This window comes from Lepidothrix coronata, unplaced genomic scaffold (assembly GCF_001604755.1).
Source record: "Lepidothrix coronata isolate B3197 unplaced genomic scaffold, Lepidothrix_coronata-1.0 Scaffold1, whole genome shotgun sequence".
Classification (NCBI taxonomy): domain Eukaryota; kingdom Metazoa; phylum Chordata; class Aves; order Passeriformes; family Pipridae; genus Lepidothrix; species Lepidothrix coronata.
Window position 1 is genome coordinate 13,514,104 of NW_016690181.1, and position 24,837 is coordinate 13,538,940.

General features: G+C 41.7%; 1 protein-coding gene across 5 annotated transcripts in view; it reads left to right on the forward strand.

The window, feature by feature from the left end:
• Positions 1–1,547: 1,547 nt before the first annotated feature.
• PTPN5 (protein tyrosine phosphatase, non-receptor type 5) overlaps positions 1,548–24,837 on the forward strand; it is an 82,889-nt gene continuing 59,599 nt past the window's right edge. The window contains exons 1-3 of one of the 5 annotated variants that reach the window (XM_017813526.1): positions 1,658–1,803; positions 1,942–2,022; positions 23,740–23,850. In XM_017813526.1, coding sequence (XP_017669015.1) covers positions 23,751–23,850 — 100 coding nt within the window. In that variant the 5' untranslated portion in view covers positions 1,658–1,803; positions 1,942–2,022; positions 23,740–23,750. Of the gene's footprint in view, positions 1,568–1,657; positions 1,804–1,941; positions 2,023–11,846; positions 11,868–15,016; positions 15,044–23,739; positions 23,851–24,837 lie in introns of those variants that run through there. The other 4 variants (XM_017813557.1, XM_017813531.1, XM_017813548.1 and 1 more) reach the window with 4 other exon arrangements.

Sequence of the window (24,837 nt, forward strand, 5' to 3'; positions counted from 1 at the left end):
ACAAAATACGCCATGCATATTCAGAAGTAGAAAATGTCCTGCTCAATTTAAATTGTGTGAAATTTAAATAGATAAATACTATTGGGTTTTCTAATCAAGGATTTCAAGAGATAAAGTTAAGAAAATGCATAAAATATTAATTAACTTTAATGAATTACTGACCTTCAGTGAATGGACACTAAGGTAATTTCACTGACTTAGGAGGCCCCCATTACCTGAACATTTAATCCTTTGACTCTCCAGTAAGCTAGGCTACTACAACTAACACCACAAACCAAACTCAGCAATAATCATGCCAAAGCACTGGGAAAACCTCTGGTCTCCAGCCAGAGATTGTGAAATATGTGTTTAACAAGTCACAACCATTTGTGGGACAACTGATCCTAGGGGAAAACTACAAGGCTATCCTGCAGTACCAACTCATCACTGGGAAAACCAAGTGGTCTTAAAGCAATCTTTGAGACCACTTTCTCCCTTCTATTACTTCCGGCCAAGAGTCCTAGTCCAGCTATTAGGTGCTGTTTTTTACAGTATAAAATGGGTTGCCTTTGGTGGAGTAAAGTGAGTTTACAGATGCCTACGTATAAGGCCAGAGTCATGGCTCTGGTGTGAGAAGGCAACAACCATCCACCTGAGGGAACAAACGCCAGAGCAGGTATAGCAGTGTCTTCAAAGGGCCTGTGGGCTCCCTCTGAGAGGAGATGCTGGGGGTGCCTCTCGCAGTCTGCGGCCGCCGGCAACCCACGCTGAGGAGCGGCAGTGGGGCCGAGGGGTCCCCATCGCTGCCCACCAGCTCATCACCCACCCGGGCCGAGCGCGGAGCCCTCGCCCCCAGGGCAGCACTGCGGCAGCCGCCCTGGCCCGCCCGGGGGCTGGCCCGGCTGCTCCCGCCCGCTGCCTGCCTGTTTCATTCATGCTTTCTCCTTCGCCATCTCCCTCTCCGGCTGAGGGGAAACGGGAGCGCGCGTGGGCGGCCGCTGGAAGGCTCCCTGTCAGTCAAGCGGCCGAGCTGAAAAGAAGGCGAGCGAGGGAGAAGGAGGGAGAACAGCTTTCCCGGGGGAGGGGGCGGCTGTTGTCGCTGCCAGCCTCGCAGCCCTTCCCGGGGGCATCTGCAGAGACGGGGGGGGTGGAGGGAAGGCGGGAGCGGTTTCGCACTACAGACCTTCCTGCCTGGAGAGAGAACGGCTCTTTCCTGCCGCTCGTCACCTGTCCCCCCCCTCGGCACACACACACACTCAGCGGCGACGGGGCGGGGGGCGACAGTCGCCCTGTCTGGCGGAGGGGCCGGTGCCCCCGGCGCTGGGGGGGCTACCCGTACCTGTCTGCCGGGGGCTGCGGGGGCGGCGTGAGGGAGAAACGAGCCCAGTGGGTGTCAAAGGCGGGTGGGTACGTGGGGCGGTGTGTCCCCCTCATCTCCCCCCGGGGCTGGGGAACTTCCCGGGGCTGAAGGGCGCTCCGTAGTGCCGGCACCAACCGCAGCACTGGGGGGCTGCTGAGAGGGTTCTGAGGGGCGGCTGGGGGCAAGTGGGACGGCTCCGGGCGGGAGGCGGCCCCGCAGCAGGCTGAGGTGGGCTGGCGCTTGGTACCGGAGGGGAGGGGAGCGGAGCGGGCGGCTGCCAGCGGTGCGGTGCAGCGGGGCTGGGGGCTCAGCGCGGGAGGAAAAACCCACTGCTCCCCGCGTCGCAGCGGGCGGCGCTGCCTTTGTGCTCCCTCCGCACCTGAGCGCCGGGCTGGGAGGGACGGCGCAGGTGGGGGCGGGCACCGGAGGCAGCGGCGGCGCATCCCCGGAGCCGGGGCGGCGAGGTAAGGCAAGGCAAGGCTCTGCCGTGCTGCGGCGGCCGCTCCCGGGGCTGCGGGGGGTGGCTGCACGCCGGGGGCTGCGCCTCCGGGCGGCGGGGGCGGCGGGCGGGACAGGTCTCCCTTGCTTGGCTTTTCCTGCAGCCGCTTCCTATTTCGTCCTGCTGCACGGAGAGAGATGCAACAGCGGCAGCCCGGTCCCCCGGGGAAGGACGGGTTTTGGAGGTGGGCGAGCCGCATCAGCCCGGCCGGTGCGCGGAGGGGCTGCGGGGCGAGGGGCTGGGGCCGGGGGGAGCAGCCGGCGGTGCGTTCACGTTCGCGTTCCCGCGGGCAGGGCTGGGGGGGCCGCACACCCGAGGCGCCCGCTCCGCTCTCCCGCTGCCCGCCGGGCGCAGGGCCCGGGGGGCGGTGGCGGCGTGCGCAGGGCCGGGGGTTTTCTCCCGTTTTCCCCCACCAAAGAACGCCAAGATACGCGGGGCAGACGCCGGTGTACGCGCTTAGCGGATCTTGCTTGCGAAGGGGTGGGAGATTCGGGGGAGGCTGCTTTCGAACCGGCACAGTCGGTAGTTAACTACCGGCTGCAGTTGAAATTTTAGCAGCAGCAACAGCTTTGCGATGCTTTCCGGGAATACTGCTGTCTGAGAGCTGATGTTCCAGGCAGCCCGTGGTACGCTGCCGCTTTCTACTAGATGGCAGTGCTGAGAGCGGGATAGTTGCCGTGGTAGGTAATAAAGTGCTGGGAAGCTGGAGACTTGTGTGCAGCTGGATTTTGGTGGAGTTATGTGTGGAACAGAAGACAATTCACATGTGCCCTGTGAGCTCATTTGCAATTAAGACGAGTTTTTTCAAACCTTACATATGGTTATCTTGTTATTCAATTACGGTTTGGTGAGACTGTGATTATTACATTATGTTAGAAAGGAAAAAAGAAATTTGGTAGGTTAAGCTCTTTTTACAAAGTTGCCAAGGTTCGGATCCAGCTCTGTGGCTGCCACCTGATCGACAAAGATTTGCAGCTGATGATCAGATTCTGTGCTTGTGTCAGAGCAATACATTACAGAGTCAGAAGAAACGTGGCTGTATTACCCTCTTTTTTTTTAATTTAATGTCGTATATACTGAGGAAGCAAATTTTTTTTATTTGATCACAATGTTAGTCAGTTTGATATGATAAATTCTTTGTTTTATGAATTATACAGTTAGTGGCTCAGGTTCCAATCTTGGACAGACCCAGGGTTCACATTGGTTTCAGAAGTTGTGTGGTACATGACAGAGTGCTGAATTTTACTGTGTAGAATATCTGAAGTAAATTTTCTCACTGCCCTACATTTCCAGTTTGTTCCTTTGGAGTAGCAGAATGTAATGATTTTTGCCAATGTTTTTATTGATATATTTGAATTAGGGTTGTATGTGGAAAGCCAAGGATTGTTCAGGGGCTCAATATGTGCCTACTGAGAGAGAAAATTTAGCTCGTTGACTTCAATGTGAATAAAATGGACACTAGAACTCTTACTTTACATTTGCATATAATGAGTCCAAACATTTTCAGTAGGTATGTGCAGAAAGGTAAGCACATCACATTCGTTTTATTCATTTTGTTATAATTGAACAGACATTATTCTTTGTAGTATTTTGTCATTGGTTTGTAGGGGTTTTTTTACTGCTTATTTAGCATTGTTATGGTTAAAGGGATAAGCTTTAAAATATTTGTTACTCCACTGCAGAAAGAGTTGCCAACTGGATGTCATGCGTGTAAAACTAGAACAGGAGCCTTTAAATAGCAAAACTATCAATTCAGTAACAATTTAGTGTGCTAAATGGCAGACTACACTTAAAAGAATGCAAATCTGAACAATTATAACATGCATCTTTTGGTATTGATATTGTTAATGTACAAAGCACAAAAGGAAATAAGCACATACAACTTCTAAGTACCTAAACTGCTTTGAAATGGAAGGGCTGTTTTCTATTGTGCAGTTTATGCTTAAAAAAAAAAAAAAAAAAGGCAGAGTGGGGAAAAGATGAGAAGTTTTTACAAGCATCTATTTTGTTTTCTGGATCTCAAAATTCCATTATGTAGCAGGACGCTTTCCAGTATCTGCTTTCTCAGTATCTGGAAAGGCAGATGTTGCTGCAGCACTAGCAATTACACTGATTTGCAGCACAGCAGAATAAAACCCTCTGTTCTGACTTTCTGCCTCTGTCTAAAACAGTCAGCCATATAGCTCTGTTTTGGGCTTGTCAACAGAAGAGATGAGATAGGGAAGTTAGGTTTGTTCAATAAAGGGAGTGAATGTAATGTACAATTAGGAAATCTCTGTTCCAAGAATAAAATGATTAAATTTGCCTAACAAACTGCATTGAAGAATTCCATTTGCTCGGATTTACCTTGCAGTTGTCCACAAACCAATTCTTGCCAGAAGTCAGGTAGTTTTGCCAGGTTTGGTTGCTTGTTAGTTGCCTCACCAAATCACTCTGTCCTGTGGGATGTTGAGTCAAAAGGCAGAAGAGGCAACAGAGACTAGAGCCCTGCAGGCTTTTGTAGAACAGCATTTCTGACTTGTAGCTTTTTAAAAGGTGCATAACAGAATCCCAGCTTCACTAAAATGACTGAGAATTTTGCTCTCACAGTTTCACAGTTCTTTTTCAGTTTGCTTCTTATCCTGTGTGGGCCACAGCAAAATGTGACTGATGTGACCCGAGATTCAACCTACGATAAGGAATGGATTCTTGGTTTAAACTGATGATTATAGAGTTTATCTTTAGTTTTCAGAGATAAAGTGTTTCTACTTTAGAGAATATTTGAGACTTCCTGCAAACAAAACGTGCAAGTGAAATTTAAGAACTGAAGGGTTGATTTGTACTAAAGCATCTTTAGCAGAATAAGACCAGAAGAGATGCAAAGTATGTGTGTGCTATATGTATGTGTGCTGCCATATAACAAGTGAGCCCTGATATTTAAGAAAGGCAATGGTTTTGAATATCTCTGGAAGGTGACAGGATTTTTTATCTCACAATCGAGCTCATGCTCTTTTCAGACTCCTCCCTTAATCCTATGGAACCAACTTGTCCTGTGATTTTGAGCAACATTTTAAAGAGCTAGTATAGTAATAATCTGCTTGTTAGAAATCAAATTCAAGCTCCTGTGTTGTAAGAGTCCTCATTTGTGACCATCTAGAATGACAGTAGTGGTATGTTATTGGTTTGTGTCTTTTTTCCTTTTTACCCTTCCTTGTTTGGTGACCTGCTACATGTAACCTGACTCCTAACCTGTTTGGAGCAGGAGAAGCCTTTCCTACCTTGTTTCAGTAGGGCTCAAATCCCTGTTTGCAGCTCCAAGAGATGGGTGTAATAGAAAGTAAAGTCTGACCCTGGTTTAAGGTCATGGGGAGCTGCCCAAAATATTTAATATTTTTAAGAGTTGGACCTCTAGCATAAAAAAATTGCTTCTTGTTTCTTTGTGATTCAGTATCATAACTGCTTCATACTGTGTTTCACTTCAATATTTATGCGTATAACATTGAGATAGTGCAACCTTCTGTATTCTTATAGTAATTCTGACCTGTGGACACCTGTATGTGCTAATGGGAACTTTTGTGTTTGATGCAAACTCACCTTTTTGGTATAAGCAACTCGATTAAGTTACAGAGAGATTGTGACCTCCCTTATCTATCATCAGATAAACACCTTCAGACTAGCCTTGACAACCACCTGACAATATAATAAAGCCATTTAGGCCATCTTTTAGAAAAGAATATCTGAGGCTGAGCTCAAATAGCAGTGAGTGCTAGAATGAGTGAAAACTGCATGCAATATCTTTTATGTGCATGCATGTGTTTAGCATGGAAACTGTCTTCATAATACTATGTGTGCAAACTTGGTACTTCTAGATGAGGCATAGTTTCAGACAGGTTTTGAAAGCTTCAGTGAGAAGGTACTAATCCCTGCAGTGTGCAGAGCCTGCTCCTTGCTAGTTATGCCCTCTATCACACCCACAGCTAACATGTCACTCTCCAAACTGATGTCTGTGTGCATCCACTGCTTCATCAACCTGCATAAGCTATGACACAGCTAGTCTTAATCACATTGCTTTTAAAAAATCATTCAAATGTAATTCATGTATCACTAGAATTGTTCTACCACTCGTTTGTCCACAGCTCATGTTTCATTAAAAGTGCTGAGGAGCACTCAGGACTCTGAAGACAGCAGTTTTGTGCAAGATAAGAATGTTCCTTAAAGAAGCTGATGGAGGATAGAACTCCAGAGTTCCTGGCAGACACTGACAGCATAAGATGGCACCATAGTCTAGTCTGAAATTGTAAGTCTTAAGGAGGACTAGATGCCCTTGACTTTACCAGGAGTTATTTCACTGAAGAAAATTAATAGTGGGCTAGAGATCACTAGAGTGGACTAGGAGTCTTGGATGCTAACACTGTATATGACGCCTTGAAATACATTGCACAGTTGTAGCCCCAGTGTTAAATACAAAAACCACCACCATCCTTGGCAGATAAGTGCCCTCGGGGGGAAAAAATCAGTGGATATATAGTGGGCAAGTCCAGTGGACTTAGATTTTTCCCTTTCAAAAAGTGGAAGAACCTTATCTCTGTCTTCCGTTTCCTTTCACCTTCATTGCACAGTACTTGTAAGAAACAGTAAATGCAGAAAGAATCTTGCAAAGTGTGTTTCTATTTGTAAGTAGGCCGTTATCAAATGCCAGCTTGCATTCCTACAGTACCCTGAGAGATGAAGGAGATGGATGTATGTCATTGAGAGATGGAGGGCTAATTTACATATGGAAATTTGCTAACAGTAGTGCACCAAGCTTATTTTCCATGCATGCATGCCTGCCTCTTACTGAAACAGGCTGTGAATGTATATATGCCTCAATATTCAGAGTGGCTATTCTGTGTAGACAGATCCTTAGATTAAAATTACTCTTCCAGGAGTCGGTGAAATCAAGTCTAAACTTAAAGGAGAATAAAACAACAAAAGGAGCCCAATAACAATGCAAGTAGAGGTATAACAAGAGCCCAAATATCTTCAAAGTACATGTACTTTGGCAAAGCTATGCATTTTCATCTGTGAACCCAATATGAGAATTTAAGGTTAAATATCCTCTTACGTATGCACTGCTTTGTTTATTCAGTATATGTGTAGTGAACAGAATACTTTCTATTTAGGAGAACAGACACTAATCTCTTCTCTGTGGTGACCAGTGACAGGACCCAAGCAAATGGCCTGAAGTTGTGTCAGGGGAGGTTTAAGTTGGACATTAGGAAAAGAGTCTTCACCCAGAGGGTGGTTGGGCACTGGAACAGGCTCCTCAGGGAAGTGATCACAGCACCAAGCCTGACAGAGTTCAAGAAGTGTTTGGATGATACTCTCGGGCACATGGTGTGACTCTTGGGGATGGTCCTGTGCAGGGCCAGGAGTTGAACTCGATGATCCTTATGGGTACCTTCCAACCCAGCATATCCTGTGATTCTGTGAATGCTTTGTATTTACAGCTGTTTCTTCAGGTAATGATGTATCATTTGTTACTACTGCAGCAGAAAATGACAGACATTTGTTACTTCTTGAAATGTATGTTTATGAAATCAGAATTATACCTAGAAATCACCATGGCCCTAGACCCCGTGAGTTCTGTGTGTCTGGAGATGTATATACATTTACTCAATGCAAGGGATACAGGTAAAGATAACTTTCATTATGTGCTCTTAAGAATTAGATGTTGAAAATTGGTATAAGAATAGCACTAGTCTGTAAACTTAAGTGAGTAAAGTATAAAATTGTTTTAAATAAATGGCAGAGGAGGAGCAGATGTGGAATGGTGGGGACTATTGATGCAAAACAACAAACAAGATGCTTGTAGGAAATAGTCCTTTCAGAATTGTAGAAGTTTTGCTAAAAATCAGTGAACAGTTTAGATTTACTTTGTAATACACAAGGTATAAGTTATGTTTCTGATATCAAGCTCTGAAGTAATTGACAGTTATTTGCACTCTGGGACAACATCAGCCTATGAAGTCATTATAAAGGAGAGTCAAAAGACATATTATTACAAATTCAATGCTAGTAAGATAAAATATATTCTAAAATTGTGATTGAACCTAGATATAAATAGAAAATCTTTTCTAAAAGAATATTTTTATTGAGTAGATATAATTTGTGATATTTTGGTCACCTTCAGTTATTTAATTATTTGTTTTTTAATAACCTACCTCTGTTGTTTCTGACATTCTTAGAAGCAGAAACTCAAAACTTTCACATCCTTGAAGACTGAACAGGACCATTTATATTTAGTAATATTAAGGTTTTACATATCTTATTTCATTATTGAAACTACAGTATACTACTTATTGTTTCATGCATAGCTTAATTCCCTTCTGATTTCACCTCTTAGCAGGGGCCACTTAGATGAATTTAGATATTGAATTCATTTGGACCAATGTATACCTCACTTTCAAAATGAGGTTGTATCTCTTTTTTTCCTTAATTCCACACTCCAGAAAATAATGGTCCTTGTGGTTCATACCCTTAGAGAAATGTTTCCTTTTTTCCTGTAGATAGTTGCTACTCTCCTTCAGTGGGAGACCATATTCTGTTTGTAACACCAGAGATGTAATCCTCTAATACTATCTTAGAGTTTGTTAGAAAAAAAATGCTGCCATTTTGTTAAGACGCAGATAACATTTTCAGATATCATTGAATAACCAAAACTTCCGGGGGGAAAAAGCTCAGAATTTTGCACAGTGAGGGTATTTGTTCTGAATTGTATCTCCCAGTTGCTATAAATAATAACCATTTTCATAATAGATGACTTGCAGTCTGTAAAAGCAGGTCATTCCTATTACTACCTTCTTTCTCTTCCTGCTGTTTCAATGGCAGGAGACTTGTAGCAACCAACAGTATTGCAGACTTTTTTAGGTGGAGGTGACTGCAAGTTAAGGGGAAGGCTCCACTAGTATAACAAGCTTTGTGTCTTTTTGGGAGGTAGGGTTAAAAAAGCTAAACAAACAGTTACCTTGCTTTTTGTAGTCCCATTCGTGCCACCCACCAGCTTGCCCAGACCACAGCTTTACTTTGCTTGTGTAGAACGACAGTTGTTAAATGAACATTAAGGGGATGGGGAGAAGAGGACTTGAGAAGTTTCTTCTTTGGTTGAGAAGGGACGAGAACAGTCTATTGAACCTGCTCACTGATCCTGGCTGGTTTCTGAAAATAGGGTTGTGACAAGCAGTCCATGGGTTGTAGGTCAACAGTTCTCCTGTGCAGCTCTGGTGACAACACAAACAGCAGATTTTCCATGCAGTCACTCTGGAGAACTGTTCTTACAATTCTCTGTTGAGTAGCTGCCTGTTCAAAAGGCAGGTCACTGGATCTCCCTGGATGCATTCCATGTTTCTCAATCAGTAATAAAATTTTGCAGCTCATACTGGTGTCCTGGGCTTGAACAAAGTTTGGGCTATTTAAAATTTAGGCCTGTACTCTCATAAAACAGTACGGAAGACAAACCACTGCAGGCCTTCTAATGATAGTGAGAATCCATATGGGCTTGAGATTTCATTTTTCTGTGCTCTTGCAAGATGTAGGTCATAATGTTTAGGTTAGGACACTAGAAGAAAGCTAAGCATCTTGATTCAGCCTCCGTCAGAGAGTACTTGTTTTACCAGAGATATTATTTGAAGCATTCCCCTGGATATGTGATACCACTTTTGAATTTACTGAATTACACTTGCTGTTTGTTTTCTGGGGGTTGGTTTGTTTGTTTGTGTTTGTTTTTTATAATATAGGTAAATAAATTATGCTTACTATGTGTTTTTTTCAGCATCATCCAGAGATTCTGGGAGTGAGAATACATTTTATTCATCAGGCAGTACATTTTTTTCTGATAGTTCTGCATAGCCCTTTTTACTTCTGGAAACAGAGACTTCCTGCTTCCTTCCTGTACTTTAACTGGTTGAGTACGGCTAGATTTGGTTTATTTCTTTCCCAGAATGTCTTCCATTTGGTACTTCAACAGCATCTGTTCCCTCATTTTCAGTATCAGTTGCAGTGTGTATTACCAGCCTGGGGCTTGGCTGTAGTTGTCTCCTTTAGGAGCAGAGCCTCCCTTGCCAGTGGAGATCACTGCCACCATTCCATTACACTGACTGAAGCCTTTGCTCCCTAAGTCTGAGAATAGCAAGCCAGAGAGGTGGAATAATTTAAGTAGTTGACTTGTTTCAGTCCTCTTCCAAACATGGAAATCACAGCCTGCAAACATTTGTGAGATGAAATGTTGGCACAGACATGATAATTTCTGTGAAACTGCAGATGTGACTACTTTGTTATGAAACTGCTGGGAGCTTCAAGAATTACTGTAACAAATACTATGACTAAAAAACATATAATGGCTATTTTATTCTGCTGGTGATTGCTTTTGCATCTTCAGAGCCTGTTTAGAATGGTCACATAATTAAAAAAGTTAATATTTTCTTTTGAATTAGAGGAGGACTTCTTTTATACTTAAATGATGCCTGACTTGTCCTGACATACACAAGGAGTGGAGTGCCCAAATGCTATGTGTATTTAGCCCATTACTTATTGTCTTAAACCATGTTTTCAGATGCTTCTCTGTTCTTTGTGGTAAATTACTTACAAGCATGTGTAATATTCCCCATGCTATGTACATTTGCTAACATCCCAAATTTCTTAGTTATGTATTTTGTCCCCGAAACAGGCACTGCCATTTGCTCTTTTAACTTTTTTGAGCTTTATGCATCATGTACAACAGTGTATAACCTGAATTTTTTAGGGGAAAAAAATCATCCCTTTGAATTTCCTGTGTGCTCTCTGGCACCCTAACCCCTCAGACTCCTGACTGGAAACACTGTAGATCTTGGATGTAGTTTTGACCACTTGCCACAGTTCTCTGTGTTGCCAGTGGGCAGCAGATCACAAATGGAGATTCAGTGGTCTAAAGTTATGTAGTGATGAGAGAACCAGCAATTAAAGCAACAGAGTTTTATTTGCAGTGTAGTCTGTGCAGCTCAGAACATCAATTTTCAATCTGTCATCCTTGAGTGAATTAGATTACATTAGATTAGTTTGCATTAGTTTAAATTGAGAACTGTTGCTTTGTTATAGTCCTGGGCATGACTTTAAAGTTACACTTATTAACTTTAATAAAGGGGATTTTTAACCCAAAAAATTGTGCCAGTTGTAAGATACTGATTCAGTCATGATGCTGGTTCCAGTGTTTGGACAGAAGAGCCCACTGTCTGTGCATTCAAGATTTAGAAAAAGATTCTATTCTGCTTGGCAAGCTTGCTTAAAAGTTCTGTTCATGCTAACTCTGGCTTCACTGTGTTCTCTCACAGTTGGTGTTTGTCTGGTGGCCTGGGATTTGTAAAGCTGTGCCTATGCGATTGCTGATTACGCTGGGAAGAGAAGGCAGTCCAAAGCTAGCTGGAATAGCATCTGCTGTCATTTGGGAATTTGCTTTATTAAGGCATCCAGCTTACTCCCTTGGTTGTTGATGCTGAACAGAAGTAAAAACTGAGAGTAAATCTCTGAGCTAATTCACTGTCTGTCCTTGAAGCCGGATGTTTATTCCAGTTTGGAATACAGAGTTTCCTATCTGTGTCTGCAAGCTTTTCTTCCTTATTTTTTTTTCCAGGTGATACCAATCTCTGCTACTCTCTGCATGGCTTTTGCCCTGTCCATCTGTGTCCATCAGCTCTCCAGTCCAAGTGTCAGCTCCTCTAACTGTGTATTTCCCTTCCTCTCAGAAAGAGCTGAGTAACCTTCTGCCACAAAGGCTTCAAACCAGGGAAGTAGAAACCTCCCTCTCCACTACATCCTGTCAGATTAGCAGCTACTGATTTATATTGGTATTGTCCAATTATGAAAGAAGCAGCTTCTTCCCAGCAGCTATAGAATCCCTTGTTTGTGAGGGACTTTATCATGGGCCAAAATGAGCTGATGACCACCACTACAGGATACATGAAAGTAATTTGCTTCTGGTTTCTTATTCTTTTGCAACTGATTGCTGTGGACATCATTCTGATTCTGAGAACACAGCAGGTATTTGGAAATATCATCTTGATGTACTGGTCCTGGAAAATGCCACATTAATCCATCCAGCCATTTTTAGGCCAATTTCCTTGAATATTGAACTTAAGAATTGCATTTACCTGGTTGTGATTGCCAGTTTTCTTTTTTTTTAGGAGCTGATGCTTCCTAAGTTACCAGAGGTAAAGATGAGCAGAAATCTGAGATCCTGCTAACATGTCAGGCTAGATAAAGCCTTGCTTGCTAATCAGAGTGATTTGCGTGGTATTGGTCCTTTGTCCTAGAGAAGTATTTTTTTTCCTGTAGCTCAAAAATTGGTCTCAGACCTTAGATCAGTGTAAATTTCAAAGCTCCTCTGCTGTGCTAATCCCTCGTGCGTTGTTCTGGAGCTGTTAATTGATGATAATTCTGAATGCTTAATGCATTTTGTTTGAGGATTTCTAAACCTTTTTCTGGCAGACTGTTCTCAGTGACACTGGTTAATGTGTGGAGTGGTTTGGGGGAAGCAAAGGGATTGGAAAGCAAAAGAAGCTGTTTCTCTTTTGTGTCTTTTGTGTGCACTGGTGCCATGAAAAGCAGGAGTTGGAAAGGGTGAGAGACTGATTGTTCCTTTCCCCCTCTGCACCTGCCAGGCTTTCGCATTTGAAGAGTGTGATGGAGTAGCAGGGCCCCATCTGCTGATGTTCCCTTTTATGTGAGATGTTTCCTTAAAGAAGGGGTCTTACATAAACGACTTTGCTGACCTGTGTTTCTGTGTATATGCCATATCATATCTGTGGGTGTGTTGTTAACTACTGCACAGAAAAGCGAGAAACCAAGTCAGTGCTAGAGCTGGAAAAAGTAAGCACCCCTTTTAGTTGTATGCAGGTCATAACTTCTAAGCAAGGTTTAGCATCTTCATAAAACTTGGACCAAGATAACTTCAGAAGTTACCCCAAAATGAAGCTTAGTTTCTCTTCATGTTTAACTTTGATAGCAGAAATCCCACAGGTGGCAGAGGGAACAAGGTCAGACTGGGTGGTGTTGGCTGGCAAGTTGGGAAATTTCAAGGCCTGTCCACACAGACCATAGGTATTTTTTTTCTGTCTGAAAGGATCCTGATACTCAGCTAGGAGGCAAAAGCTGTTCTTCTGTTTTGATTTGAAGTGGTGTCTGGGGAAGAGGAAAACAGTATTGGCAGCAGCTTCTTTTGCTTTGAGCATTATGTCTGTATATTCCCTGAAGAACTCATTAATTTTTAAGGCTGTGGCAGCAATAGGCTAAATGGATACAGGAGTGATACACTGATGGTTTGATATGGTGCATTCATCCTTTTGGCATAACCTGTTCTGCTCCCTTCAGATATGTGCGGCACCCCAAGATCAGTGGGTCAGTTTAACCTGAGAAGGCAGCTGTTTAGCAAACAGGAAGGTACCATTTGGAAACAAGAAACCTGTTCTTTCTGGTGCATTGTCTGCCTTCTGTTTGAATCCTCCATAAGATTCATTTACTATGTCAGTAAACTCTGCCTATTTGTAGAAAGAGGGAAATTTTTCATGAAGGTCAGGCTCACCATGGTTTATGCTGGTGAGACAACAGTGTGTGAAACACACAGGTTCTGAGTTACGTTGTGATTTCTCATCAGTAATTGCTAGTCAGGATAAGTGTCAATTGTTGACTTACAGAGTCTTAATGTTAGTATGTTGTGAATGGATAAGTTTTTCAAATGCGATGTGCTTTTCAAAAGTGGTAATGTTTCATGTGCGTGTTTACATGGCCCTTTGGTAGCTTGTAATATCCAAATACTTAATACAATTTAGTAAAATGTAGAAAATACTGTCCTAATGTGGGAAGTCTTACATTGGACAGGGTGGGGAGCTACTGAGTCCTGACCTAGGACTTGAGCTGTTATATCTAACTTCCTTTCCAAGAAAAGTCATAGGAGGTTGCCACTGCCTCCTGAGCTACAACCTGGACTCTACGAGAGCCATACTGCTTTTTTTTCAAGAGGTAGGTGCTTTGAAGGGGTAGTAGTCAATGCTGAGCTGCGAGTCAAAAAAAACAAAACAAAACAAAAAAAAAAACACCGCCAAAAAAACCCAACAACAAGCAGGGGAGGCTGTGGCATGGCCCTGAAGCCCTGGTACCAGTGTGCTGTCACCTGTCACACAGCCACAATGCATGAAGCAGGATAAAAGGGGGATCCTTTTATCCTTTTACCCAACCCCCACTGTGGGTTGGCTGGGGTTCACAGGTGGGATAGACCTGGCTGCAGCCAAGGCCTGAGGCACTGAAGGTCATTCTTGGGATATGTGCACCCTTGTGAAGGTAACAGGAGTATTGAAGGATACAAAGTGGTGTATCACAAGACATTTAGAGGCACTCAGGACAGCAAAGGATGCAAGCAGTCAACCAATGCGCCTCCATTTGGTACTGGGAACACTTACTGGCTTTACTATGAGCTTACCATCCTTATTTTCAACCTTACTGGCCTTACTTGAGTTCTGAGACCATTTAATGGTGTCTAATGCTGCTTCCTCTCCCCGCTACTGCAATCCATTTCCAAGAACTAGAATTCAGAAGCATGCACTCTGCTCCAGCTGGTGGGGTTGGAAGCGGTAGGAATCCCAAATTGGATACAGTATGTTTTGTAGTTATAAAAACAATGCCCATATCATGAAATACACCTCATACAAACATCCAGGGGAAAGTAATCGTCCATCTAATGCAAAATATATTCTGTTCATAAAGCTCTTTTATGTACTGTATATTTCATCATGTTTGCAAGTTTATAGTGCTTATCTTCCAGACCCTGAAGTGTAGATATCTTCAGTCTTGTGATGAAAGAAGGATCACACTCTCTAAACACAGAATAACAGAGAAAGTATAGACGGGCTGTGATCCAGACCACAGAAACAGCTACGAGCTGTAATGCCCATCAACATGTCCGCAGGCACTGGTGATCCCTCATTCTTTGGGGGGATGCTGGCGACTCATATGTCCACTGAGATTAGAGTCAAGGGCTCTTACCACCTCCAGGATTCAACCTTAAATGCCTGCCAAAATGTTCTCTGCCTTTGGAACTTGAAATGGTTCAAAGCTTCTCTTATTTTGTATTTTTAAATTAAAACATGAAATCCAATCTACTGTGGTACTAACATTTTCTCACTACCTCCCTTCCAGACTGGAATCCTGTATATCATGTTTCAGTAAGCTTCAGGAATGTTTTGCTAACATATAATGAGGGATTTATAACCTAAATGCTGACACAACCTTAACTAGCCTATTGCAAATGTGACAGTATTCATTAAAGACTCTCTAGGGTGCAGTATGCTCCTTGGTGGACTGGGTTCCTGGAAATTTAATGGCAGTTTGTGAATTGGCATCAAATTTTGGTTTTAGTCTGTCTCTTGTTACTATAGAAAACAATTTTGGTTCTGACAATGTGAGAGATTCTGTTTTACTTTGCTTTCATGCTGTACTTTAGGAATGAGGATGAGTCAGCTGGTGAAACAGTACAAAGAAAGATTGCTTTGTGTCCACTTACTCTTCCTGAGCTTATGCAGGATGTTCGTGCCCAGCTGTCAGTAACCAGTTGAATTCCTGTCTCACCTGTTGGTGAAGCTCAGTTAAATTCAGAAAAGGCGTCTGAGATTTGTGTGTAATTCTATCTTTGTTTCTGTTCAGTAACTTCATGGAGGTTGAGATAAGCATTATAGGTTGTTGTGGGATTTACTTAGTTCTTGGTACATCTGGAGACTAGATTATTTTGCTTCATCACAGAAAAGTGTTGCTTGTTTTTATTGTAATATGATACAATATTCTACACTACTTTCACATTATCCATACAGCATCATTGTGCAATAACTTTCTAAATAACTTCATGTACTGACATAGTCATTCTGGAATAGTTATTCTTAAAATACTCATCCTTCTATACTGTGACATAATTTGTATCTGTAGACAAATTCACAAATGGTAAATAGTTCTGGAGATTTCTACCTGTAAGACCCTGGCCTTCATAGATAAAATATCATCTGAGATCAGCCACCCTAAATTTGTTGCTTGCCAAATACCTTCCAGCCGCTTCATTTAAATAGTTAAGTGAGAACCAATATTTCTTATAAAAATCTAGCTCTTTTTTCCTTTTCTGTTCTTTTTTTTTTTTTAAGAGAGAGTAAATGAGTTAGTGGGTCATTTAAAATGCTTCACTCTAAAAACAACTGTCCCTTTTCAAGCAATTTTATAGATTGAAAATATGCTGCCCTCCCCCCCTCCAAGTTAACATTAGCCTCCAAAATAGCTTAATTTTTTTTTTTAATTGTAGATTACTACTGAAAACCAAAGGTTATTTAGTGATGATATTTTTCTTTTGTGTTTTCTGCTGTGGGTTGACTGACTTGTGGATGTACTTACACCTTTTGAACTGAATGAATGCTGGGAACTACAACAGTTTTGGCTACCTTTACTCAGTTCCTGCAAAGGATAAAATTAGGTGAGGCAGTCAGGATCTGCAGTGCAAACATTGTGGCACAGGGGTAGGAATGTGCCCAGTTCTTTCAAAGTAAGGCTGGTATAGAGAAATTTATGTTTGTTTAATAAAATCCTCACGTGACTGAGTTTGATACAAGTTCTTAATGTGGTCTTAAACCATCTAGCGAAAGTGACTCTAAGTATTTGTTCATGTTTCCACAAACCATTTCACAAGCTCTCTGGACATATTTTGAATTCAAACTTAAGTACTTGCATTTGTATATTACCCATTATATGTTTTTGCTCTTTGTTACTTATGACCTGTACTTTGGATCACCCAGAAGCACGCAGACCAACATGCACCTTACCTGATTAGCTTAGAATTCCATGGCCAGGGCTGCACCACTTGTATTTAAATTCATGTGGGTGGGAATGGACATTACATCATTTTATCCAGTGGTTAGTTTAGAGAAAAAGAAAGGGGAAATTGATGGCTGTGCAGAGAGGTGGATGCAGAGCTGAATAAAATTGGTAAAAGGGTGAAGGGCCATGTGGCAGAACAATAACTCCTTTTTTCATATCAAATTTCTTTGATGCAGCTGCAGTGTATATCACGTGTCAGTGTTAATGGCCAGAAGGTGTCTACCCCTCTTTAGCCTCCTAGAAAGATGACCTTGAAAGATTATGTGGATTTTGCTAGGGTTGTAAGACTGGACTCCAAACTGTGCACTCTGTGGATCAGATATTCTTAATACTCTTAAGAGTCCTAGGCAAAAGATTGTAGTAATTTCAATACTTGCTGTTGTGCTTTGTGAAATCCAGGGAGAGGGAATTATCCTTACTGCGTGAAGACTGAGAACTAAGGGGGATATTGTGACCACTGGTAGTGGCAGGCTCTGTAGCAGAGCTTTTGTCTGTTATGTGGGAGGCTTAGGTTTCATCAGAGTGGGGAATTTAATTTCCCCATTTCACTGAGGTTGGATTTTTACAGAAATGTAACTCTATGTACCTTGCAGAATCTGCAGGAGAGCAGAGCTGATTTGTGTTGAGACAGATCTCCCACACGGCTGTGAAAACAAGTGCACAAATTCAGAATAGCTGGATATAAATCTCAAGTAACTGTCATGGAGATTGATGTTCTCTCTAGGAGTTAATCTAGATTTACATCAGGGTAACTGTGACCAGAATCTCTCAGGATTCATCTTTGCTAGACTTTAGTACCTCACTAAATTAATTGCTAATTAACTTGAGATGGTTGATTATTGTGGATGCTTCCCACATATTTCTTCTGCCTTACCGTCATAGAATTTAAAGACAGAGCTCCACTATATCAAACCAGATCTTACCTATTCTGAATTCCTGCTTGTCAAAGACTATTTTCTTCACCTAGATATGAACACTCTGAGTGCAGTCAGCAGACATTACATGAAAGCGCTGCAGTCCTCAGAAATCTAACCTTGTGCACATTTGGGTCTAAACCAGCAGACATGGCAGCCCATATTGCCAAAGGCACTTAGAATAAGGAAGGGGTTTAAAGAGGTCCTGCAAGGTAGTTCCAGATTGCCCTTGAAGGCTGGCCTTGCCAGTTTCTGCAGTGGAGAGGGCAGTATGAGACTTCTTCTTGACATAAGTACAGCAGTCAGCTTGAAGTGGTTTCACCACCGAGACATCTAAGAATCATCATGAGCTACCTCCACTCCAAACACGCCTTCCCTTGTGTGTCATGTGCTCTGGTGCTTTAATTCTATACAAAGCAGGTTGCACCGTGAAATACCTCATGGTAAAATACTAATTTGCAGCATCCAAGGCCACTGGGAGGGGAAATGCCCAGACTGATTCCTTCAAAGTCTGACATTGAGGCACCTGAAAATTCTGCTTCCTTTCCTCTTCAGATTTCACTATCAACATTACACTAACAAGGCACACCTCTCTTGTATGTGTTTCATATGGTTTTTATGGGATGCCAGAATGATGGGGTATGTCTGATCCTGCTGTAGTTGGGGCAAAGAGGTTTTATGACAGCCTTACTTGAAAACTAAATCCAGGTTCTGCTCCAAGTCCTTCCAAAATAGAAGCAGAGCAGAACAGTTAAAGCAAGTCAACTTGAGAACCTCTAATGTCCTTGAAAATAGTAAAAGGATCTCCACTAGGGTTGAAAGCAAAACTAAATTCGGCCTCTACTACATAAAAGGTCCTTATTCTTAAATAAACATGTTGTTGGGTCCCACCAGAAAACGTGTCTAAACAACATGAATATAAATGTCACCCTTATCTTTACAGATGTGCTTAACAACCTCCCTGGCCTTGGGCTTCACTTTGAGCTGGTCTGACTCCTAACACCCTGTAGTTTGAGTTGGGAGGGCCTGGTCATGCTGATTGATGAAATGCAACAAAGATGTAAGGATACAATAAACTGGTGATCATCTTCCTTGCCTGCATATGAAAGTAAAGGCATCGTGCCAAGCAAATATGCGCATTAGATGACTAACAGCTCCCACACTGTCAGTGTAGGCAGGGAATATGCAATGCAGCCACATATGTGTCTCAGAACCATACTGAGTGCTTTTTATTCTTAATGTTTGGTTTTGTTTTTAAATAGGAGTTCAGATCTTTGAGCAGGATGTTTATCTCTATGCACAGAAAACAATATTGGTCATAGTTTTTAATATACAATCAAGTTTTTAAAACTACCAGCTGATATATCTATTGTGAGTGACATCAGAATTTCAAGCAATTGCTATAAATGTTCACTAAGATAGCTGTGCATATAATGTGTAATTATCTGAGTTTACTTTTTTTTAATGGCTGGAAAACAGTTTTTTAGAAGAGTGAAAATTTTTTTCCAGTGGAAGTGCTGTTGGAAAGTTTTGTATTCAACTGTCCTGGTTGAGATGTGATCTCACTTTCTTCGATAAAATTGGTGTGAGGTACTCACAAAAATTAGTATACTGTAACAAATGAGTTGAATTTCATTTGGTACTTGCTTAGCTATAGTTTTAAAATGTACATGTAGATACTATTGAGCTGAACACAGGGATGTCCTGTAAATCCCCGTAAGCAGAGTGCAGTTTACCTTAGCATTTAATCTAACAGTGAGCTTCCACTGAAGAGCATCTCCTTTTCGTTCCTCCAGTGATGTCTAATCCACCCCCCAAATTAATTAGTTTTCTGTCAGTTCTTAAGCTGAAGCAGCAGCCTTTTTGCTGCATAGATAGGGGAGACAGAGGGATATGATGCAGTAGAGGAAAGTGAACAGGATGAAACAAACCCCTCTCTTTCTGCTGAAGTGTAAGGTTAGATCATCTTAAACTCAGTATGAGGCGAACCTTAAGTGTTGATGGTTTGGACAGTGGACTCATTTAAATTCTCCAAGAAATATTAAGGACCTACTGAGCTAAGAACTCTATATATGCAGAATTTAGACAGTGTCTTGATCTGAATCTTAAGAAAATGGAGAAACAGTAAACCAAAAACAGACTCTCAAACTGCTACATTACAGTTCTGTGGCCTGACAACCAGATGATCAAGAATTCGATGAACAGACCTCTGTTGTTCCCAGAACTAAAAATTCTCCAAGTTCATCATGCTTTTCATTAACATCTCACAAACATACAATATTACAGAAAGCAGAGTCTCAGAATGCAGATAGAGAAAGACCAAAGTCCTCAGATGTTTTCCAGGACACTCTCTCATTGACAGTGGCAGAATCCATCAGCATCCATTTAGCACTGAGTAAGTCTGATGACAAGCTAATTTTTATGAGTTCAAGAAGTAACAAAGCCGTATTTCCCTTACAGAGCTATTTAACACCCTGTGTAATGTGAATTAGTCTCTATTTACTCTATTTTAAGCACCTGTTTCTTCTTTCTTGATCTCTCTGTAAGTTGGCATCTAGATCTCTCATCCTGGTTACAATATTTTTGCCAGTAAAAATTGCTATTTTGTGGACTAGCAGTTAGAAGGGGTTGTGTGGAATGACTGGGGTGACAGTCCACAGATAGTCTGCATTACATAAACTGTGCTTTCCACTAAGGTGGTTAATTAAACTTGGTCTTCAGATCCCAAGACAGAAACTACTAATGTGCGCATTTTATTTTAATAACATGTTTCTGCTCCTCTGCCCCAGGAGACTTGGCCCAGTCTTCCAGCTTGTCTGTTCCCAAGAGAGAGAAAAGGGAATGTAAGGACTAAAGGAGAGTGTGTGGCTCCATGTAGTCTCTTTTCAAGCAAATAGTCTTGTCTGACTGGGGGTTGTAGATGGAGTGAGGGAACATCTTATGACATCACTACAGATTGCCTGAATGTGTTATGTTCTTTGGGAGAGATTCTGTGACCTTCCCAGAACAGGGAAAAAGTGGACAGTAGCAATAAACTATTTAATGGTTTTGTGTTCCACCCTCTGGATTTGCATTACTCTTCTGTGATGATGCTCCTGTACATTAACCCACTGTGCCACTCTTGTCAGTGCCGAGTATATATCCAGATGACTGTGTGTACAGTTTTTTGCCTGGATCTGGGAAGATCATGTCATTGTTTTCAGCAAAAATTAGCTCAGTAGCTTAAAAACACGGGATTTTCCTCATTCAAAGCACAAGGTAAAGTTCCTGTTGCTTCCATGAAATAGTCTGAATGTGCTTCGGAGTACTTTCTACTAGAAGTTTTGTAATTGCTTTTCAGTCCTCTGTGGCACATCCTCTAGAGTCTTCACACAGTGCAAAATTAGGTGCTGAAATCTTCCCTTAACTTGAAGCCTGATTTTGCTGGCACTTATGCACATGAGTAAGTGCTCCTGTAACTAGTTTTAGCTGCTCATGTCAGAATAACAAAGGGCACACAGGAGTTTTAAAAGGAAGGTCGTGCCAGTTGTATTGCCTTTACTGTTTAAGGTGAGTAAAACTACTTGGCCTTCACAGTTTTCCTTGTAGTCATGGGCAGATGGAAGTATGACTTTGACATCACTGTAAAGTAGGTGTAAAATGCTGCCAAATCTGAATATTGTTTTCACATCAGTTTTACATTGATAATAACTGCAAGGCATAGGTTAATTGAGAATAAACCTTTATGCATTTTCAGAGGCAGGAGTTATTTCTAACTGTCCTTGCTTTAGTGGTATTTTCTTTTGATCATTCACATGGTGTTGGAGAGACAGAAATTGAGTCATGGTAGGCAATAGATGGGCTTATTTCCTTCAACAGTGTAAAACCACACTTCTCCCTAAGTTATATGATGGGGAAAGAGGAAGTAGAAGAGAAATGTTTGACTTTGGAGTCAGTGTAGAGAAAAGAATTCTCTAGCAAGGCACCTATACTGAATGCAGACTACAACAGTAGCATATATCTTACAAAGAGATAACTCTCTAGAAGAGTACAGAGCTCCAACAGTTGATCATATTCATTTGGCCTCTCTGGAAATGACGTGATACCAAGTTCTTTGCACACTGGGTTTAAAGAAAACAGTTTTATACTAGCATTTGTATGTTGTGGTGAACCACAGGCACTACGGAAGGTCAAAGAACAGCATTTGGGGCTATTGTAATTGCAAACAGCTTTATGTTAAAAACTGAGAGTGTGGTCAAGTTACCTTGTGTTAGCTGAACCACAGCACCTGTGTGTACACATTCTTAATCTGCTTTTGTGAAAGCACTAAGCACTTCTGGCTTGTATTTTAACTATCTTGTCTTCTATTCACATTGGACTTGAGAGTATGCAGAGTTAATTACATTTCCACTTAACAGAAGTAATAACGTTTTATGCTGGGGCAACCTGTTCAGATATCAGAGCCCTTCGTGTCACAAAATGGTGGCATAAGGAGAGCTGTATAAGGAGGTGTAGCATCCTTTATTAGATCACTTGATGTAGTTTCGGGATACAATTTGGCCTTCAGTAGTGAGCCAAGAGGCATCAATTCCTTTTATCCAGTGGCAGTCCCTTATGAACTCCAGTTACTTCTTGGTTCCACACCTCATGGCCATTCTGCTGGAGTGAAGTGAGTGCGCTGCAAAGCCTGTTTCTCGGGAGCTGTTGCACAGAACTGGTGATTATGTCATCAACAAGTTTGAAGAGCAGTGGGGGTGCTGATGGTATACTCAGAACTATCCACACCATCTTTTTATGGTGCTTGTTAGTTGTTTTTAATGGCACTTGCTCTGTAAAAGAAGGGTGACTCCCTTTGGGTCTTTCCTGCAAGACATCTTTTCTGGTTTTGAGCTTTGACTGAAGAAGTCACATCAGAAAACAAACTTAATAAAAACATCTAGCTGAAAATAATTGGTTGTCATATTTTCCTGTGGAGGAGGGAGAGGTGTTTCTAAGTGACTATAAAAGTATAAATACCATCTGTGTGCTTTATGCTTATTTTTTCTGGTTTTAAGAATAACTTCTGGATTACATTTTGACACACATTGTGTACACAGACAGTAATTCTTATTCTTGGACCTACATAGTTCCTCCATACTATGTTTGTATTGCAAGTGAAAGAGACAGCATGGATCCAGGCCTTTACAGCCAGTTTCATCCTTTTACTTAGTAATCCCTTGTCCTGGTTACCAGAGGATGGCTTAGTGCTAAGATGGGCTATATAGGATGAGGTGCTTTTTTTCAAAGAGTTGTATCAGATCTGTGGACTTCAGATGAGACTGTGAATGAACTTGCCTGATGTTTGCAGTGTGAGGTCTTTTAGAAGTAGATGACAAATCACATAAGCCTTGAAGGCAGAGCACTTCATAATCTGGACAAAAAAATGCATCTCTGGCCCCTCCCTGAGCTGAATGAGTGAAGAAGGAAAAGGTCCTTGCAGTTTGCTAGAGGTCAGTTTCTCTCTACATGCCTGCATGACCTCTTTACCCATGTCTTTGCCATGCTTTGAGTGGCGTGTTGGACACACGGTCTCTGAGGCTGTGATGGACTGTTTCCAAATTATGTATTCAGTTAGCCCCGCTGCTTAGTGAGTATGACACATTCAACAGTCCTTCACAAATAAGCAGTAAGGTGTTTTTCTTGTACTCACAAACCTTTAAGCCCTCTCTGAGATTTTAGTGAAATGGGGTGTTATGATTTCAGGTGAAGGCTTTTTCCATATGGTGCAGGCGGCTCCTAAGAGAGCTTATCTTATGGATTGCTTCGTTTTCCTTAAACACTAAAAGATTTTATGGCACATACCCTTTGGATACCTGGAAGGTTTCAGGCAGATTCCAGTTGCTGTAAGCAGGGAATAAGCAAAAGCAATGGTATCAGTAACAATATAGGAATACATTTCATCTCCCTTCTGTATTTGACCTCACCCCACATCTCAGTGGCTTGACATTTTCTTTATGGATGAACATCACATCATGGTCTTTTAGAATTTATTGTCATGACAAATTGTGTGTAAAAGCCCTGAATGGTTCTTAGACATCTGATAGTGTTAAAGCTTCAATTTTTCACTTATTCTTCAGGATTCTAGTGCATGAAGGACGTAAATGATAATCCCAGAGGACCATCTGTCCTGGAGCAGACATTGGAACCAAGCTACTATGTGACTGAAAGAACTGAGTGCAAGTCAGATGGTAAGTAAGACAAGGAAGATGAGATAATCATATTATACCTTCAGTACAGATGAAAAATACATCCATACACTGTTTCAGAACTTGTCCTAATTTTCTTGGAGAAAGAAAGGAACAAGGGAAAAAAAAAAGGAAAGGAAAATTCATTGCAAGTTTTAAGTGTTTTTCAATGCCCAGTTAGTGTGAAACATCGCTTTTGCTAGATCTTTTCATAGTGGAGCATATATTCTAGTTTAACTGTGGTTCTCATGTCATTCAAGGGTCCATTTTACCTCCATTGCCTACTTGATGTGTAGGAAATTCTTTCTAGCTCAGATTTCTAAGAAAACCTAGAGGATTGAGCCTTTGTCTCCTAAAAGGTCTTTAGAAAGTCCTTTTAAATGCAGTCCATAGCTGTCTCAAACACTTTTAAAAAATTTATTTATTTGTGGTAAGCAGTAAGTAAATTAGTTTTCTTTAGTCATCAAGGAAGTGGGTGTTTCCAATTCTGGAGTTTTTTCTAAATATACTGTCTCTTACAGGAAAGTGTTTCCTGTCTGCACAGTGAGGGCTCTTGGAGCAACTGGGCTTTGTACTTTGAATCATGTATCCAGTGTATATAAACCTTTTTTCTTTTTATTGGTTAGTGGATTTATTTACTGGTTACAGTTAATGCTGCCCTGGACCAGCCTTTCATACCATCTTGCAGACTGTTGCAGTTTGTGGTTGTTTTTATGGTAGAGAAGCCTGTTCAGCTGGATGTGAGTGGGCCTTTGGTGTCAACTCCACACTGTGAGGGAGGCCTAGTTTATGAAAAAAGGATGCTGAAAACCTTTATTAGGGCGCATTTGGAGGGCGGAAAATGTTCTGTATGCAAATAAGCTGTAAGGTGAATGGGTTTATTCCACATACTGTATGCTTTACTTCTTAAAAACCCTTTATGAACTGTGATCTTTTATTATTTATGTAAGAATCCTGAAACCTATAGATATTTCTCCTGGAAATTTATAT